The sequence below is a fragment of the Akebia trifoliata genome, chromosome 14 (assembly GCF_017979445.1).
Source record: "Akebia trifoliata isolate Shusen 1 chromosome 14, ASM1797944v1, whole genome shotgun sequence".
NCBI classification, from domain to species: domain Eukaryota; kingdom Viridiplantae; phylum Streptophyta; class Magnoliopsida; order Ranunculales; family Lardizabalaceae; genus Akebia; species Akebia trifoliata.
Genome location: NC_141388.1, coordinates 12,487,730 through 12,506,447, shown reverse-complemented (window position 1 = coordinate 12,506,447; position 18,718 = coordinate 12,487,730). Strand labels below are relative to the sequence as shown.

The 18,718-nt window shown below is 36.1% G+C and overlaps 1 protein-coding gene across 3 annotated transcripts in view; it reads left to right on the top strand.

Moving 5' to 3' along the window:
* Nucleotides 1-765: 765 nt before the first annotated feature.
* Nucleotides 766-18,718, top strand: part of LOC147386326 (ARM repeat superfamily protein) — a 48,525-nt gene continuing 30,572 nt past the window's right edge. Inside the window, exons 1-5 of one of the 3 annotated variants that reach the window (XM_086422478.1) lie at nt 766-1,218; nt 1,438-1,547; nt 7,191-7,263; nt 7,557-7,618; nt 8,965-9,106. In XM_086422478.1, coding sequence (XP_086278604.1) covers nt 1,078-1,218; nt 1,438-1,547; nt 7,191-7,263; nt 7,557-7,618; nt 8,965-9,106 — 528 coding nt within the window. In that variant the 5' untranslated portion in view covers nt 766-1,077. Of the gene's footprint in view, nt 1,219-1,420; nt 1,548-7,190; nt 7,264-7,556; nt 7,619-8,964; nt 9,107-18,718 lie in introns of all 3 variants that reach the window. The other 2 variants (XR_015171737.1, XR_015171738.1) reach the window with 2 other exon arrangements.

Genomic DNA, 18,718 nt, shown 5'->3' with positions numbered 1-18,718 from the left:
TTTCAACTAATTACATGCCCCATTTGATCCCACTCCCTCACCTCTCTCCCCATTTGATCCCACTCCCTCATCTCCCTCCAATTTTTTTCCCCATAGAACTTTGAGACACCCCTATATTTTCAACTAATTACATGCCCCATTTGTCCTCATTTCCTCACCTCTCTCCCCATTTGCTGCCACACTCTCACCTCCCTCCAATTTTTGCCCCTATATAACTTTAAGACAACCTTATATTTTCAACTAATTACATGCCCTATTTGTCCCCACTCTCTCACTTCTTCAATTTTTTGTTGTTGACACTACTTGATAGGAACTTCTCAAATATTAATCGGAAATAACTTAAATATCATTTTCTTCAACTTTTAAGTAAAAATCTCTTAATTTTTTTTTAAAACCATTCATCTTCACTATACTACTAACCATAGTTTGCCCCCACTACTAGAAAATCCTGGCTCCGCCCCTGCCCTTGATCTAAAGTCAATAGCACTTTTTTTGTTGGTCATTTAGTGAAGGTGAAATTTTTTATTTTGTTGAGATTATCCTTCAAACTTTAAATTAATAAATCAAAATTGAAAGAAAATCAAATTTTGACCGTAGTTAGAACTTGAATTTTGGTCAAGGGGTAAACCTAATGTTGTGTTTCCTGCGGTAAACCTAATATTACCAATTTATTCGTTGGGGGGTTTTACACTTTTACCAAATTACCCGAAAAAGAAAATGGAAATGTAAAAAAGATGGGCTTTTTTATATGGTGTCATCTTCTACACAACACCTGCGCATAGACTCTCTGTCTCCTTTTCTCTCTCACTCCTTTGGTCTCACCTTTGTATCAAATTTTCCCGGAAAACTGAATAGGGCCTAAACCAACGCGTTTTTCTACTTTCGTTCACTTTAAATTCCCAAGCATAAAATACAATATTTTTGGTGTACAAAAATACTCATTTTTTTTTCTTACAAGAAAGAAAAAAGTAAAAAAAAAAAAATCCATAAAACCCTAGTTTTCCTTCACGAATCATCAAATTCGAATCGTTCGCAGAGTTGCAGATTCAGATTGATTGATTGATTGATCGAACCGCCATGGCTCTCTCTGCTTCTGACCTCCCTACGATGTATTCGTTGCTCGCCAATTCTCTGAGCAGAGATGAAAGCTTGCGAAAACCAGCGGAGACCGCTCTCTCTCAGTCCGAAAACAGGCCTGGATTCTGTTCTTGTCTCATGGTAATCCCATCCGCACTTCATTTCGGTTTTTTTTTTTTTTTTGCTCGATTTCATTTCCACTCCTTCACATTGGTTCTCTATATATTAATCCTTATTGAATTTAATCAAATCGGTTGGCATTTTATTACAAATTTCACTAGAAATGTTGTTGTTGGTGTTTTATAGTTCATTGGTAACATGTTAGTAATTTTGTGTCCTGAAGAATTATGGTTGATGCAGGAAGTTATCACGGCAAAGGATCTACTTTCTCAGGCAGATGTTCGATTAATGGCCTCAGTGTACTTCAAGAACAGCATTAATCGGAATTGGAGAAATAGGCGCGATTCCATGTAAGTTTGTGTTGTAGTGGTATCGGATTTTATTTTATAAGAACAAATTTTGATGATGTTGATAGTCTGTGTAGATTATAGTTTAGATTTATTGGATATAAGAAATGTACAATTAGGTTAGATTTTGTTGCATTTATGAAATGTATGAATTTTCATTGACTGCAATATCGACAAACGGAAATTTCAGAGGGGACTATGGTAGAGAGTGTGACTTTAGATAGGGTGAATGGAAGGTTTTATATTAAGTGAATCCATATGATTAGTATAATACCCTTTTAATCACCATTTGGTTAGAGCATGAAGTTTTTTAAGTTGAAAAAAGTCCTCCATTTGCATTTTATTGCTTTTAAATGTGGGGAAGCGGTTTGGCTTTAACATCCGATTGGCACACATTACATTTGTAGGTGAATTGTTACTTTTGTTTCTCTTGTTTCCACACATTAGTACATATATGTAGGAATACTCTAAACAAATCATTATTAAAAAAAGGTTAAAATTTTTTACTTTTGCAATACATACTTATATTCGTTATATGTTGTAATATCTAAACTTTGCCCATATAGTGTTTTCCTTTATACTACATTGTCAATCCCAAGCCCGGATAAAGGAGGGTCACGTCAGGTTGGCAACTAGTTTTAAAAATCTGCTACCTCCTAACTTGAATCCTGTGGCCAACCCCAAATCTTTTGGATAAGGCTTCGATGATGATGGTGATATGTTATACGATCAGAAATTCAATAGCTGAATAGATATGCATGAAAAGTTAGTAACCTAGGCAGGCAATCTAGTGTATTACACATTCAATAAAAAAGCTTACGAAATGTCAAAAAAGGGATTAATTTGCAGAACATTTAAAAGAGTCATCCCCTATTTCCACATATAACATCATATGATGTGTATTGTTTTTCAACTTTTTGGTTTGATATGCAAGGGATGCACTAAGAATCATACTGTTAGCTTATTAAAGAAATGTAATGTTTCTCTGTGTATTTTAGCTTGACTGTGAGTATTAGTGAACAATGTGTGGTTCGTTTTAATTTTATATGGTTGTGGCCTTGTGTGATTAATTTGGTTGCTTTAAACATCATTCTTTTAAGGTTAATTATGCATTGAACACAGTTTAAAAAATGTATCGATGCGTATCTTAAGAATTGAAGCATATGGATGATTTTTCCACCATTTGGGACTATATTGGCACATACAGATTTTCAGCTTATTGATATGTTGAACGATGTCTATATTTAAACCTTAATTATTGGACCTATAGTGTTGCTTAGAGCCTCTTATTTTGCTTCCCATTGCATCATATATGCATTTCTTCATGGATTTGTTTTATATCATGTGATTTGTTTCCTTGTCTTTCAACTGTGCGAATATATGTATATGTACTAGAGATTGCCAACAAAAGTTGTAAGGAGAGGAGAGAAGAGGAAAGACAATAAAGTGGAATTGTGTGGACCCCACTCCGTTATCTCAATCTTTTTACTCTCACAAAACTGTAGCAGAGTGGGGTGTGTTTTATTGTATATATACTAGAGTTCGCCTGTGCCTATGTCACAGGCATCCTATTTGGGGTTAAGGGGTTAAAAACGAAATGATAATAAAGTTGGAGGGATATTATTAAAAATCTTTGGGATTAAAGGGTAAAAGATGAAAAATAATATATATATATATATATATATATATATATATATGGGAAGCATTCAGAGGTCCCAGAGAGAGCCAAGCATTTTTTAATATCTGGGTTAGAAGTTTCGGTATGGGCTGAATTTTTGTGAGGAGGATCTCTACAGTGAGATCATCCTTACAAAAAATCAGCCCATTTTGAAACTTCTAACCCCATCGAAAGTGGTTTACAAATAATTGACGGTCCACAATTCTTCAACTTGTAAACTGGGGTTAGAAGTTTCGGAGTGAACTGATTTTTGTGAGAATGATCTCCTCATCATAGAGATCATCCTTACCAAAAATCCTTCCATCCTGAATCTTCTGACCCATATGTTAAAAGAGGATTCCAAACTCCAAATTGTTGCTTAATGTGTTTAAGGTAGGGGTACACATGATTCGGATTGGTTCAAATTTTGGCAAAATTGGAACCGAACCAAACATGATCGGTTCTACAAATTTGGAACCGAACCAATCCAATTACCCTATAGAACTGAACCAATCCATACCAACCTTGGTTCAGATTGGTTCGGATCAGTTCTCATATTTTCAAAATAGAAAAATTAGTATTTTTTCTTTCAAAAGATGAACCCTTTGGATCAGATAATAAATAATGCCTATTTTTAAAATGAAAATGATTTTATGATTAAATTTTAACTGAAATCTATATAAATTGAAAATTAGAGGAAGCTCAATGAGACCAAAAAAAAAAAATTACAATTTTAAAATTGGTATTTTGGATGGATTAGTGAGGAAACTAATCCATAAATGGTATATTAACAAATCCAAGTCTAGGTTCGAATAGCATATTTCATCTAACAAACATGGCATAAAGGTTCTTGTAAAAAAACAAGGAATCAAACTCTTTGAGAAAGTTTTTCCATAAATGGGTAGATCCATTTGAGAGTTGAGAGAGAGATTTGTGTACTTTTTTTTTTATGAGTTTTTGTTAGAAAAAAACAGAGGAGATGAAGTTGAAGACTTTGATGAGTTACCTCTTCGTAACATACTAACACAATTAAGAGAGAGAGAGAGAGAGAGAGAGAGAGAGAGAGAGAGAGAGAGATGGGTTACCCATTCATTTTCCAACGAGGTGGAGAGGTGAGGGAGACGAAGGACGGCTAGGTTTTCTTCAAACTTGAAGAAGAGAGAAATAGAGAATAGAAGAATAAAACCCTTTCTTAGTTTCATTCTTCTATCTCTATTTCTCTCTTCTTCAAGTTTGAAGAAAACCTAGCCATCGTTCGTCTCCCTCACCTCGCCATCTCGTTGGAAAATGAATGACGAGGTGAGGGAGACGAACGACGGCTAGGTTTTCTTCAAACTTGAAGAAGAGAGAATAGAGAATAGAAGAATGAAACTAAGAAAGGTTTTATTTATATATTTATATATATATATATATATATATATATTATATATATATATATATATATATATATATATATATATATATATAATATATATATATATATATATATATATATTGTAATAGATACTTCGAATTAGTTCGGTTCTATTATACCCTTAATCTGGAACCGAACCAAAACAATTGGATTTTTTTTTACAATCCGCATCTGATCCAAACCATGCTCAATCCGAACCAATCCAATCCAAAAGGTTTCGGATTGGTTTGGTTCTCAGATTTACCCATCCAATGTACACCCCTAGTTTAAGGGATGGGGAGTCCGTGAATCACTTGCTTCTTCATTGCACCATCGCCCATCGACTATGGTCTCATTGTCTTGGGTTATTCGGAGTTGTGGGTTGTTTTCCTCTTTCTTTTTCTTTTAAGGCTTTTCTGGAGTCTTGGCTTTCTTTCTTTTTTTTTTTTTTGGGGGGGGGGGGGGGCTTCTACCTGGAGCAATTTGTTAGGGACTTTGGATGGAGAGGAATAGACGAACCTTTGAGGTTTAAGTGTCAGAGTTGAACGATCTTATTTTGTCAATATTAGGTTTTTGTTCTTTTGGGGGAAAGAATTCAAGGGTATCTTCTTTGAAGATTTTGTCGTTAGATGGGAGTTTGTAATTTAGAAGTGGCCTATGGGGCTCTCCTCGCTCTTTTGATTAGTTCTCTCTTTGTTTTGTTGTTTTTTTCTTGGGGCCATTTTGTCCCCTTTTTTTCAATAAAATTTGAACTTAAAAAAAAATATTGAAAAATGTTTGGCTCTCTTTAGGGCCTCCGAACTCTCCCCTATATATATATATATTATATATATATATATATGTAATAGATACTTCGAATTAGTTCGGTTCTATTATACCCTTAATCTGGAACCGAACCAAAACAATTGGATTTTTTTTTACAATCCGCATCTGATCCAAACCATGCTCAATCCGAACCAATCCAATCCAAAAGGTTTCGGATTGGTTTGGTTCTCAGATTTACCCAATCCAATGTACACCCCTAGTTTAAGGGATGGGGAGTCCGTGAATCACTTGCTTCTTCATTGCACCATCGCCCATCGACTATGGTCTCATTGTCTTGGGTTATTCGGAGTTGTGGGTTGTTTTCCTCTTTCTTTTTCTTTTAAGGCTTTTCTGGAGTCTTGGCTTTCTTTCTTTTTTTTTTTTTTTGGGGGGGGGGGGGGGCTTCTACCTGGAGCAATTTGTTAGGGACTTTGGATGGAGAGGAATAGACGAACCTTTGAGGTTTAAGTGTCAGAGTTGAACGATCTTATTTTGTCAATATTAGGTTTTTGTTCTTTTGGGGGAAAGAATTCAAGGGTATCTTCTTTGAAGATTTTGTCGTTAGATGGGAGTTTGTAATTTAGAAGTGGCCTATGGGGCTCTCCTCGCTCTTTTGATTAGTTCTCTCTTTGTTTTGTTGTTTTTTTCTTGGGGCCATTTTGTCCCCTTTTTTTCAATAAAATTTGAACTTAAAAAAAAATATTGAAAAATGTTTGGCTCTCTTTAGGGCCTCCGAACTCTCCCCTATATATATATAGATATGTATGTATAGGGTAGTGTTCGACAGCCAACATTGGGAGCCAAAATTTGTACTAAATGGCTTAAAAGTTTTGGATTGGGCTGATTTTTTGTGAGGATGATCTCTATGGCAAGGAGATCATCCTCACAAAACATAAGCCCAATCTGAAACTTCTAATCCCATTGAAAGTGGTTTACAAATTAATGGTAAAAAATCGACGGTCCACAATTCTAAACCACTTTTGATGGGGTTAGAAGTTTCAGATTGGGTTGATTAATGTATATATATATATATAGGGGGTGGTCAAATTGAGCTGATTTTTTGCAAGGATGGTCACTATGATGAGAAGATCATCCTCACAAAAAATCAGCTCAATCTGAAACTTCTAAATCCATCAAAAGTGATTTACAAATAATTGGCAAAAATCGACGGTCCACATTATAAATCACTTTCAATGGGGTTAGAAGTTTCAGATTAGACTGATTTTGTTTTTCGGTTGATCTTCCCATCATAGAGTCATCCTCACAAAAAATCAGCTTAATCCGAAACTTCTAGCCCATATTTTGAAAATTTATTAATGTTCCATTGTTTTTACATATGTCCCTTGATCCATTCCCATGTATATATATATGTAAAGAGAGAGAGAGGGTTGGGATCCGGTGACAATCCTTTGCCTTCTAGGGTTAGAAGTTTTGCAATGAGCTGATTTTTTTAAAGGATGATCTCCATGGAGATCATCTTTTAAAAAAATGGAGATCAGCCTTAAAAAAGTCAGCTCATTCCAAAACTTCTATCCATATAAAACAATGAGTTGTCAACTGGATTGTCAAATAAGGATTGTCACCTGATCCCAACCCATATATATAATATTTCATTTTAATTGTTTGCTTTATGATTTTTACCGACAAATTTTTCTTACTGTTTTCTTCATAGAATCCATATTTTTTAGACACATTTATTTATTGTTCTTATGTTTATTATTTTCAGTTCTAAGTTAGAGCCTTCTGGGAAACTTAATTTTGTTTATAAGTTTCTGGGAAAACTTTCTTGCAGGGGAATAAGCAATGAGGAGAAGATACATTTAAGGCAGAAATTGTTGTCACACTTGAGAGAAGAGAATTATCAGGTAGTAAAGATTATATTTTAGTTGATCTCTTACTGTATTCGTTCATTTAAGGTGGACATCACTTTGCATGGCTCTGTATTTAGTTACAATGCACTTGTTCCTATCCACACCCGAGGTTTTTAATGTTGTAATAAATTAACCTAAGAATTTATAGGATCCTTGGATCAGTCAAATAAAGGTTTCCCAGATTTCATGTTTGGTTTGTTTTGTAATCACTGAGCCCTTATCTCAGCGTTTCCGAGTTCAGCAACGTTCTGCGTTAATTTCCCTTTTGCATGTTTGTTTCAACACAGATAGCTCTACAGCTGGCTGTTCTTGTCTCAAAAATTGCTCGCATCGATTATCCAAAAGAATGGTATGATTTCCATCCATACTTCCTTCACCATTATATAGTTAGAATTTTCTGCAGGAGGAAAAGATTGAACTTGTGAGAATTGGTGTATGCTGCCTTAGTTATATTTTTGGGTTCTACTCTTTCCAAACATGGTTGAAATATATTGGAGTCATTCATTAAAATGTCAGCATATTTACCTTTGAAACAGAGAGTTATATGAGATCCCGAAAACCTGCATGTGTGATGATGCATAAATGTTCATACACCAGATACCCCTCTATGAAGGAGGCAAACAATTAAAGAGAATGAAGAAGCTGCCCATATTTGCTTGTTAAAAAAGAAGCTTACATACATTCCGTGAGATATACAATGAAGTTTGTCCACTCCCTAAAGAGACCAATAAGTATCTAGTAATATTACATTGTTATTATGTAGCTGAGAATCAAGTGAGAAATTACCTATTCTATCTATTTCATGCTTCACTAGTTGCTACATCACCAAGATTGGCGTGTGTTTGTGTCACCTGTTAGACCCAGTACATACAGGAAGTATGGATCACAGCGACCATAATTAATATATCTGCTCTGTATCTTGTTGACTCTGAAGGGTCAGGAATTTTTTTGACAATTAAGTGATTGATCAATTTGCAAAGTCTTGTCATTTATTTTAAATTACAAAACAAATGGGAAATAGTAAAATTTTTAAATTCTGGTTGGTTGAAGATATAACTTGCTTTTATGATGCATTTTTTTTTTTCTTTCAATTTTTCAATAACTAACTTAATAAGAAATATAATAATTATTGTATACAATTAAAGGAGTATGTTCCCGAAAACAGCATATTTACATGCACTCCACTTTTCACTGGAGAATCCAATGGAAAATGAGACAATCACAACTTGCTAAAAGGCCAACAGAATATTTATACATAATAAGTTCTTTCTAGCTCATAGTGATGGTAAAACTGACTTTCATGTATGAAATTCAAATGCTAAAGAAAGCCATGAACAGCTCAAATTAAATTTTGTTTTGCAGTGTATTAATGAAAGGCGTGGAAAAAATAGAGGGAAAAGAAGATGTGATGAAAAAGTAAAGCGAAAATATAAATATAAATTTAAATGGGTGTCTTTCACTTGATAGATCCATTAGATCTGAAGTTAGCTTCTAAAACTAGTAGGGCCAATAATAAAAATTCAAATAAAATCATAAATGATGGTTACAGAATTAGTGAGATAACTTATGAATATTTGTTCTTTCAACCCCCATTCTTTTTAATTAGAGGATGTGTGTGTGTGTGTGTGTGGTTCTTGAAGTTAATTATTATCTTGTATTGATTTTCTGCATCCCCTGATGGGATCACTTGTTCAGGCCAGAGCTCTTTTCTGTTCTAGCGCAACAGCTTCAATCGGCAGATATTCTTAGTTCTCACAGGATTTTCATGGTTCTCTTCCGAACCTTGAAGGAGTTGTCAACAAAGCGTCTCACTTCAGACCAGAAGAATTTCTCGGAGGTAGATGACTATTTTTTCTCTGTTTTTCTGCCAAAGAAGATCTATTTCTATTTCTGTTTTTTCCCTCAATGTTGCTGTGGACCAATCCTTTCCATCGTCTCAGTCTCTTTGGGATCATGTGATGCCAACGTCTAGATTTCTCTAGCGGTTTAAATTATACGACGTTGAGACAATGTGAGATACTAAGCGGTGCTAAACATTGAAAGAATAAAAACATTTTTTTGTTTTGTTTTGATGAGATTATTTTTTTAATGGCGATCTGGACTATTTGAGCAAAGCACATCCAATATAAACAAATCATCTAATATCAACAATCTTTTGTGTAACTATGTGGTTTTCTCAAGGGAAAATTCTACGCTACTTTAAATTTGGCGTTGCCGTCATTCATTTATTTTAGGGTTTGAATGGTCACCCAAAAACTGATTGTCTTTTGAAGAAACTCTTTTCCAAAAAGTAATGACTCCTATGGTCAAACCATAGAGATTTGATTAAGGGGATTTGGCTGCAGAGGAGGGGAAGGTGTTAGGCACCCCATTTTCTCTATGACCAAGATGCTACTTAATGAACTTGGTCATTTTTAAAGACTGAGAAAACTTTGAGTTGTTTGTGGAAGTGGATTTAGGGGCAAAATTTAGGTTCTATGTTAGAACCAAGTCAAATTTTAAACTAGTTCTTTGGTTGATCCCATTTAATGGGAAACTTTTGAGCAAATTTATTTTGGCCTAAATATGTTAATAAAATGTGTGAGTGATAGTCCCACGTCGCCTGAGTATCAAGACCTTGGACTATATATAAACTTGGGGCATTGGACTATATATAAGCTTGGGGCAATCCTCACCTTACAAGCCGGTATTGTGAGGATGAGTTAGGCCCATGGGCTTCTACAAAATGCATTTAAATCAATTTTAGATGTAAATGCAAAATAGGACAAGCTTGGATTTAGATGTCTAAAAATTTCAGCAATCTGAATTTTGGACCTTTGCGTAAAATCATTGCTTTAATCCAAACAATTCAAATCCAATTGGAGAGCTTGTTTACTAGGATGAACTAGACGTCAATATGGTTCTATAAAAAAAAAACAGAACCAGCCCATTTTAAGTCTTGGTTTGGGAGTTATAGCTTTGGGAAGTTCTTGTCCTTAACTTTTTATAGGCACAGATACATGCTTCTTCTTTGGACTGTATCTGCCAATTTACTTAAAAGATTATTGATACCTTTGATTGGCAGAAAGTTGATTTCAAGATGATTATTCTCCAATTGGAATTAACCCAAAAGCTTTTCTCGTGAGAGAGAACAATCTGTCCCAAGTCAGCCCACCAAATTAGCTATCTTCATTGTTTTTGTAGCATTGTCCCATTAGCGTGGGGAAATGCTCTAAGTTGTGAAAAATGAAAGGAAATGATGCGTGAGATGTTTTCCATTGGAAAATTTATTTAGCTCAGTTGGCAGGATGAGAGATCCCATAAGGTGGCGTCCTTTCTTCTTTGGCCATAGGCAAGTTACACTACATGAACACATCATTCTCTCAAGTTTGACTTTTAGATCTAGGCAAGGACAAAGGGCTTGACTCTAGGAGAATTGCTAATATGCTCATTTTGTCATTTATTTATAATTATATATAGTGAAGAAAAAATAGGATTTGAAGATCTAGGGTATCCCTCCTACATCCTCTTCTGGGTCCATTGTTTAGAGGCCTTCCCCAAATAAGGCTTCACCGGTTGATTTGGATAGAGTTGGGGAAGAGTGTTTGCATATAAGGCTTCTAAGTTTCAAAAAGAAAATGAGAGGATTGGAAGGAGAAATCCTTAGAAAAGATGCCTAGATTATGTAATTCCATTTCAAATTCTTCTTGATCTTCTTCTTCTTTGTTCTTCAAACTTGAAAATAATAGTGTTTGGGAGAGAGAGAGAGTGTGTGTGTTTGGGAGGGAGAGAATGTGAGACCCCTATTTATGTACTCTCAAGAAGGCCTTAGAGATAAAATGGTCTAAGTTCTTAATCAAAGATAGTTTTTTGAAGGAACATCTTAATCCCCTCTCTCAATTAAGGGGATTGATGGTCTTTTGTCTCTTGGTACCAATGAGATTAGGAGGTTAATTACTTACCAATTAATGAGATGTAAAAGAGCCTATAAGGGAGTGCGAAGTGGCAGGGCTTCTTGAGCCTTCTTTAGAGAGGATGACATGTAGCTTGGTTTTTATGGTGATGAGAAAAAGTAGGTGCCAATGTGGCAAGTGCTTTTGGGAACATGAAGGTGGGTATGCCATGTGGCCAAAAGTACTTTTGACTCATGTAAATATCCATAAAAGCAATGGTACATTATTCTTCTAGTCTACATGGACATCTTTTACAAAAAACAAACCTGTTGGGGTGGGACATGCGGTCAAATGACAAAAGAAACAATTTTTTTACTTTGACTTTGGAGGGTAAAATGGTCTATGCCCCTAATTTTTCACTTATTTGCATGGACCATGTCTCACACTAACCTTAATTCTCATCCTTAATGGAAGGGGTAAAGTGGGAAGTTCACCACTTTATGTCTCTTGACTTTTTGGGTGATTAAAATAATCATATGGGCCTAGAGTGGTAAATTTGCATCAAGATATTTCTTTTAAGCCTCTAAAACCTTACCAAGTGTCAAAGACTTTAGCAGGATGGTGGAAGCATGCCATGTATCAAAAGGGACTTTGGTTCTCATGTAATTATCTAAAAAAGTAAAGTTGAAGTGGTTCTTTGTCCATATGCACACCTTTTGCAAAAGCAAACTCACTTGTATTTAGACACGTGGCACATGAGCAAAGGCCTAAACATTTTGCCCTTTTGATTGATTTGACTCATATGTACCTAGAGAAAGGATTTCCTTGCATTTTGTGGGTCCCAAGTCCATGATCCCGTGAACTTGGACTAAACCTCGACCTTTTATCCCTTTGCACTGACCATTTTATAAATGACAGTGAAACTTTGGATTTTACCAAATTTTGGGCATCGTTAGTGCAATTTGGGTTGTCTACACTTATCATGGTTCTAAGTTTCGTTCCATTTTGAAATATTTCAGCAAAACATTTCGATTTTAGGTGAAAGCAGAATAATATTGTGACTTTCAATATTGATTGTTTTGGAATGTTTTAGATTGTCTCAAAATGTTTCAGTCAAGATCATATCTATTTTTCTCCAGACCGTAATATTGCCTCGAGACGAGATTTTAAATCTCGTTTCTCAGTGAATCGTGTCTTAGATGATTCAACAACTCCCATTAGACGATATGATTCAGATTAACTCGATACAATGATATAACCTATACATATAGCCATCCATTGTGAATCATGATACACTTATGAACCATGTCTTAGTCCCTACCGTACCGAGACATCTCACACTACTTCTATATCTTGCTTGAGTCTTGAAATATGATCCTAAAGTAAAATCTATGCTAAAATCATTTCAAACTTCATATCAAAATTTCATGTCTTTGGAAACATACCTTGTACTCTCTTAGGATGTTGATATTACTTCGCCAAAATTGTCTGTATCCAACCTTCAATTCTGTGAAATCTCTTACTGCCATAACCTCTGGATCCAGCCACTGGCTTTCCCACAGCTTTTTACCTTAGTGACTTGTCTCTTGTAGTGCGGTCTCGTCAACAATTTTCTTTCCTAACACAATAAGGAGAAAATGACACCCAACAAGAGAGAATGACTTCCAGAATATATGTGATTTTGAATGTTGTCCTTTGGTCAATTATATACGTTGACCACATAGAGTTGGCCAAAATCTTCTAGAGCTCTCTTTTTCACAAATGCCCTTTAGTTAAGTAGCTCTATATTACAATTATACCCCTTCTTTATATGTTTGTGTGTATATACATGGGATGGTTCAAGGGACAAACATTGTGACAATGTTTTTTGTCCTATATGGGTTAGAACTTTCGGAATGGGCTGATTTTTTGTGAGGATGATCTCTTTGGTGAGGAGATCATCCTCACAAAAAAATTAGCCCATTCCAAAACTTATAACTCCATCAAAAGTGGTTTACAAATAATTGACGCTCTACTATTCTTCAACATTGTAAACTAGGGTTAGAAGTTTTAAAATGGGCTGATTTTTTGTGAGGATGATCTCTATAGCGAGGAGATCATCCTCACAAAAAATCAGCTCATTTCAAAACTTCTGATCTTGACCAATATAGAACAAAAACCGTTGTTACAATGTTTGTCCCTTGAACCGTCCTCATACACACACACACACACACACACACACACACTGTTTCTTCTTTAATTTGTTTGCTAAGCATTTTGTAATATATGTGCACACATGTATTTATACCAAATATTTTATTATGTTTTTTGGAAGAAAACCCTATTAAATGTGAATATATTCTTCACCATATTCTTACCATTCCCCATTATGTTGATAGGATTTCTTACCATATTTATTTCATTTCAATTTTGAATTACATTTGAACTTTTCCTGTGCCATACTTTTCCCATATTCGAATTGCTTACAAGGATTTTGAGTACCACCTATGTTATCATATGATACTTTTAAACATACAAGTGAAGTGTTAGCCATAGTTTCAATTTGAAGATTTCTTGTTAAGGTGGGAGAGCATTTGTAGTGGGTGATCTTGTTTTTGGGGTTGATTTGCTTGTTTTTGTTGCTTTTAGTTCTTTTCCTTTTCTTTGTTTTGTTCTTTTCAATAAAATGTTTGGTTATAAAAAAATGTTCCATTTTGAAGTATCTACGTAACACAGAGGACCACATAAACTTCAATAAAACCAAGGCAGATTGGACATCTCGGCTGGGTCACATTCCACTCTTTTTTAGACCTTTCCAATCATTAACGTCCCCCCCCCCCCAAAAAAAAAAAAAAAAAAAAAAGGAAAAAAAAGAAAAGAAAAAACAAGGATGCAAAATGCTTTTTAGGAGAGTGGTTGTGGAGAAATTTGGGTTATGGTGTGTGGAAAGGTATCTTAAGTAGGCTTTTTTTATTTAGGAAAAAAGTTAAGTTCAAGGTTGGGAGAGGTACCGAGGTGAGATTTTGGGAGTATTGGTGGTGTGGGGACGGACTACTCAAGGAGCACTTCTCTAACTTATTTGATTTGTCTTTGAAAAAGGCCAAACATAGTCATTCAATTTGGGATTCAGTGATTGAGAGAGTGGGAAAGAAGCTGAGCCCTTGGAAAACAAAGTATTTGCCCAAAGGTGGAAAATTGACTCTAATCAAAAGCACTTTGGAGAGCATCTCAGTTTATCACTTCTCTTTTCACTTTGTCGAGAATGTTGAGGCAAAATTGGAAAGATTGATTAGGGACTTTTTGTGGAATGAAATCGTAAATAACATTTGGTGAAGTGGAAGGTGGTGTGCTCCCCAAAGAAAAATGGTGACTTAAGGTTAAAAGGTTTTAGGAAAAGTAATGTTGCCTTACTTGGAAAGTGGTTGTGGCATTTTGGCGAGGAAAATGAGAGTCGACGGAGGAAAATAATACAAGAAAAGTTTGGTAAAAAACCTTTTGGGTGGGAAAGTGGTGAAGTTAGGGGATTTTTTGGTTGTGGCGTTTTGAAGAACAATCTTAAGGGGAGCCAAGAGTTTAGGAAGTGACTAAGTTTTAAGGTGGGTAATGGAGAGGCTTTGTTTTTGGGAAGATAATTGGGATGGTGAGACTCTTATTAGCGCAGTTTCCTTCACTTTATGATTTATCTTCCGAAAAGTATATGCTCATCTCGGCATTCTGGGTTTGCAATGGGGACGACACTTCTTGGGACTTGAGTTTTACGTGGGTCTTGAATGATTGGGAAATCCAAGAATTGGCAAATTTGTTTTCAAAGCTCAACAATGCTCTACAATGTGGAATTACGAGAGATGGATGGTAAGGAGGAGAGAGGGTACTTGGCTATTAAGGAGAGAACAAGACTAGTAAATCTTAAAGTTGATTTTCAAAAGTTAGAGGCTATGGAGGATATTATTTGGAAGCAAAAGTCAAGAGTTTAGTGGCTCAAGGAGGGGGATAGAAATACTACCTTCTTCCATCACATGGCAAATTTCCGTAGTTGGATTAATTTCCTCTCGAAGCTTAAAGTTAATGGTCTGTGGAGGGTGGGTGAGGAGGTATGTGATGGGGTAGTGCAATTCTATAATAATCTTTATTCTGAAGATTCTGTAAACAGACCAACCCTCGATCACTTGCATTTTGATAGTATCACTCCAAATTAGTAAAGATGGTTAGAAAGGGCTTTTGATGTAGACAAAGTATGGGGAGTGGTTAGTGGTTAGTGGTATGGCTAGTGATAAAGCCCTGGGGCTAGATGGGCTCTCTATGGGTTTCTTCAAAGTTTGCTAAGAGATGGTGAGAGATGATGTAATGACTATCTTGAATGATTTCTTCAGGGAAGGTTTCCTGGATTTGGGGTCAAATTGCACTTTCCTTGCCTTGATTCCAAAAGTTACAGGAACAGAATATATCATGGATCTTAGACCTATTAGTTTGGTGAGCTCAGTGTATAAGATCATCTCAAAGGTCTTAGTAGTTAGGTTAAAGATAGTACTTGGTAACATCATTGGTTCAGCCCAAGGAGCTTTTGTAGCAGGGAGACAAGTTTTAGATGGTGTCCTCATAGCAAATGAATGCATTGATTCTCATAGAAAATATAAAGCTCCAAGCTTTTGTTTGTAAAATAGATTTGGAAAAAGCCAATGATTGTGTTAATTGGAACTTGGTGAAGTATTTGTTGAGGAGAATGGGATTTAGCGAAAGGTGAGTTCAGTGGACTATGAAATGCATTTCCACATCCACCTTCTCGATTTTGGTCTCCTATAGGTCAATTTAGAAACTCGAAGGGGTTTCGTCAAGGAGATTCGTTATCACCTTTCTTGTTTGTGATAGTTATGGAAGCCTTGGGGAGGATGTTGCCCATGGCAGTAGATGTGGGCAAGTTTTTAGGCTTTATAGTTGGGGCGAGCGGCCATGTGATTTCACATCTTCAGTTCGTGGATGTACATTGATTTTTTTGGATTATTCTTTGGGACAATTGATTTTCTTGAGTGACATTCTTGGGTGCATTGAGGCAATTTCTAGCATTCTGGTTAAACTCCGTAAAAGTAAACTGTTTGTGATTGGCGATGTGGAAAGAGTGGAGGTAGTGGCGACGTCTATTGGTTTTCAAATGGGGGTCTTACCATCCACTTATTTAGGTCTTCCATTGTGGCGAGGTACAGAAGTAAGGAAATTTGGGAACTAGTTCTTGAAAAGATGAGGAAGAGGTTAAGTAGATGGAAGACGAAGCTTCTATCGACAGGGGGGAAAATTACTCTCATCAAAAGCACATTGGCTAGCATCCCTATTTACTCTTTCTTCTTGTTTTCTTTGCCTAGGAGTGTGGAAGTGCAATTTGGTAGAATTTGTCGTGATTTCTTGTGACATGAGAAAGATGGTATCAAGAAACATCATTGGGTGAGCTGGAGGAAGTTGTGTTTACTTAAGAAAAATGGTGGCTTCGGCTTTTGTAATTTTAGTTCTATGAACTCGGCTTTGTTGAGCAAGTGGCTATGGACGTTTGGTGAAGAGGGGGAGAGCTTGTGGAGGAAAGTGATTGTGGATAAATATGGGGTGAGTATGAATGGGTGGGAGAGTGGGTTAGGGTGTGGGGTGTGGGGTGTGGGGTGTGGAAAGGTATCTTGAGAAGGCTCTCTTTATTTAAGAAAAATGTTGAAATTTATGGTTGGGAGAGGGAGTAAGATGAGATTTTGGAGGATTGATGGTGTGGGGATGGTCTACTTAAGGATTTTTTCTCAGAACTTTTCAATTTGTCCTTTAAAAAAAATCAAGTTATTTCTCGTTTTAAAATCATTGGGAACAAGACGAACAACTGAGACTTTGGGTTAAATGGGCCTTTAGTGATTGGGAATTGGAAAATTTAGGTAGATTGATTTATTTTGTGGAGAATAGTCGCACGGAGGGTTCATTGGATGACCGTAAAATATGGGTTGGTGCTAGGGATGGGAAATTTTTTGTCAAATCTATGTACGATATTATTGCTCCAAGGAGTTTGGCAACATTCCCTCATTCCTTTGTTTGGATTGGCAAAGTTCCTTCTAAGATCTCGGCCTTTATTTGGTCGGCGGTTTTAGAGACTTCCTACATTGGATCAGTTAATTAGAAGAGGCTTCATTTATCCGAATCAATGTTGTATGTGTAGATCTTGCGCAGAAACTTCGGATCACTTGTTCCTTCATTGTCGGGTTGCTTATTAGATATGGTCACACTTCTTTTCTCTTTTTGATTTGATGGGTTGTTTTCCTTGCTCGGTTAAACTGGTTTGGGAATCGTGGCTGGCTTGGGGAGGTTCATTTTCTTCTTTTGGGCTGATTCTTTGGTTCTTGGCTCCCTTTGCCATTTGTTGGGGCATCTAGAAAGAGCGTCGCATTTTTGAGGGGAAAGAGTCAAAGATTGAAGATTTAGTTCAATCTATTTTGGCTATCTTGTTCTCTTGGAGCAAACTTTACAAGGAATTCAAAGGGGTTTTCTTCGAAGATTTTGTGGTTAGATGGGATAGGGTATGTTCTTTGTCGCTAGTGTAATATTCTTTGGGGTTCTCTGTTGTTTTTTGTTCCATTTTCTTTTGCTTTTTTTGTTTTGGGTTGGTCTCCTCGACCCCCCTTGTTCTCTTTCTTTTTCAATAAAATTATCTTTATTGATAAAAAAAAAAAATGCTCGACAATGTTTGGATAGAGCCTTCACAAAACGATAGTCGGGAATGGACTTGCTTGAACAAAGGACGCTTCTCGGTTATTTCTTTCAGAGATAATCTTTTATCTCATAGGTACGATTCCTTTCCAGTGAATTCAATTTGGGGGGCCAAGGTTCCTTCTAAAATCTCCTTTTTTGCTTGGCTTGTGGTTTCTGGTAGAGTGATTAGTCTCAATATTCTTATTAAACGAGGGTTCATAACACCAAATTTTTGTGCCTTGTGTTTTAAGAATGGCGAATCCATTGGTCATATCCTTATAAATTGTCTTGTTGTCTCGCGATTATGGTACCATTTCTTGAAACTCTTCAATATAAGCTGGGTTTTTCTATATGAGTACTTTTTTCTTTTCGTATGTTGCTCCTCAAACCCGTTCTCTGGCAAGAAAAAAAGCTTTGGGCCTCGCTTCCTTTTGCAATATGCTGGGGCATTTGGTTTGAAAGGAATAAGAAAATATTTTCGGGGTTGGAAAGGGTTGATCACGACATAATTTTACTTATTCTCAGGCTTCTATTTGATTGGTGTAAAGGGGACATAGATTTTAAAGGGGTATTCTTTGAGGTTTTTGTTTTTAGATGGGATACTCTATGTTATTTTTGAGATCTATGTTGATTGTTGCTTTTGTTGTATCTTTGGTTGGTCATCTCGTCCACTTTTCGCTTCTTTATTAATATTAATAAAATTTTGTTTACCTATAAAAAAATGGGGAGACTAATTGGGATTTTGGGTTTAGGAGGGCTTTTAATGATTGGGGACTTTGATCCATTTGGTTAAGAACATTCATGTGGAAGATCAAATGTTGTGTGTGGGGGTGGGGGGGGGGGGGGTAGGGAGGGGAGGTTCCCTGTCAAATTGTTGTACCACGTCTAAT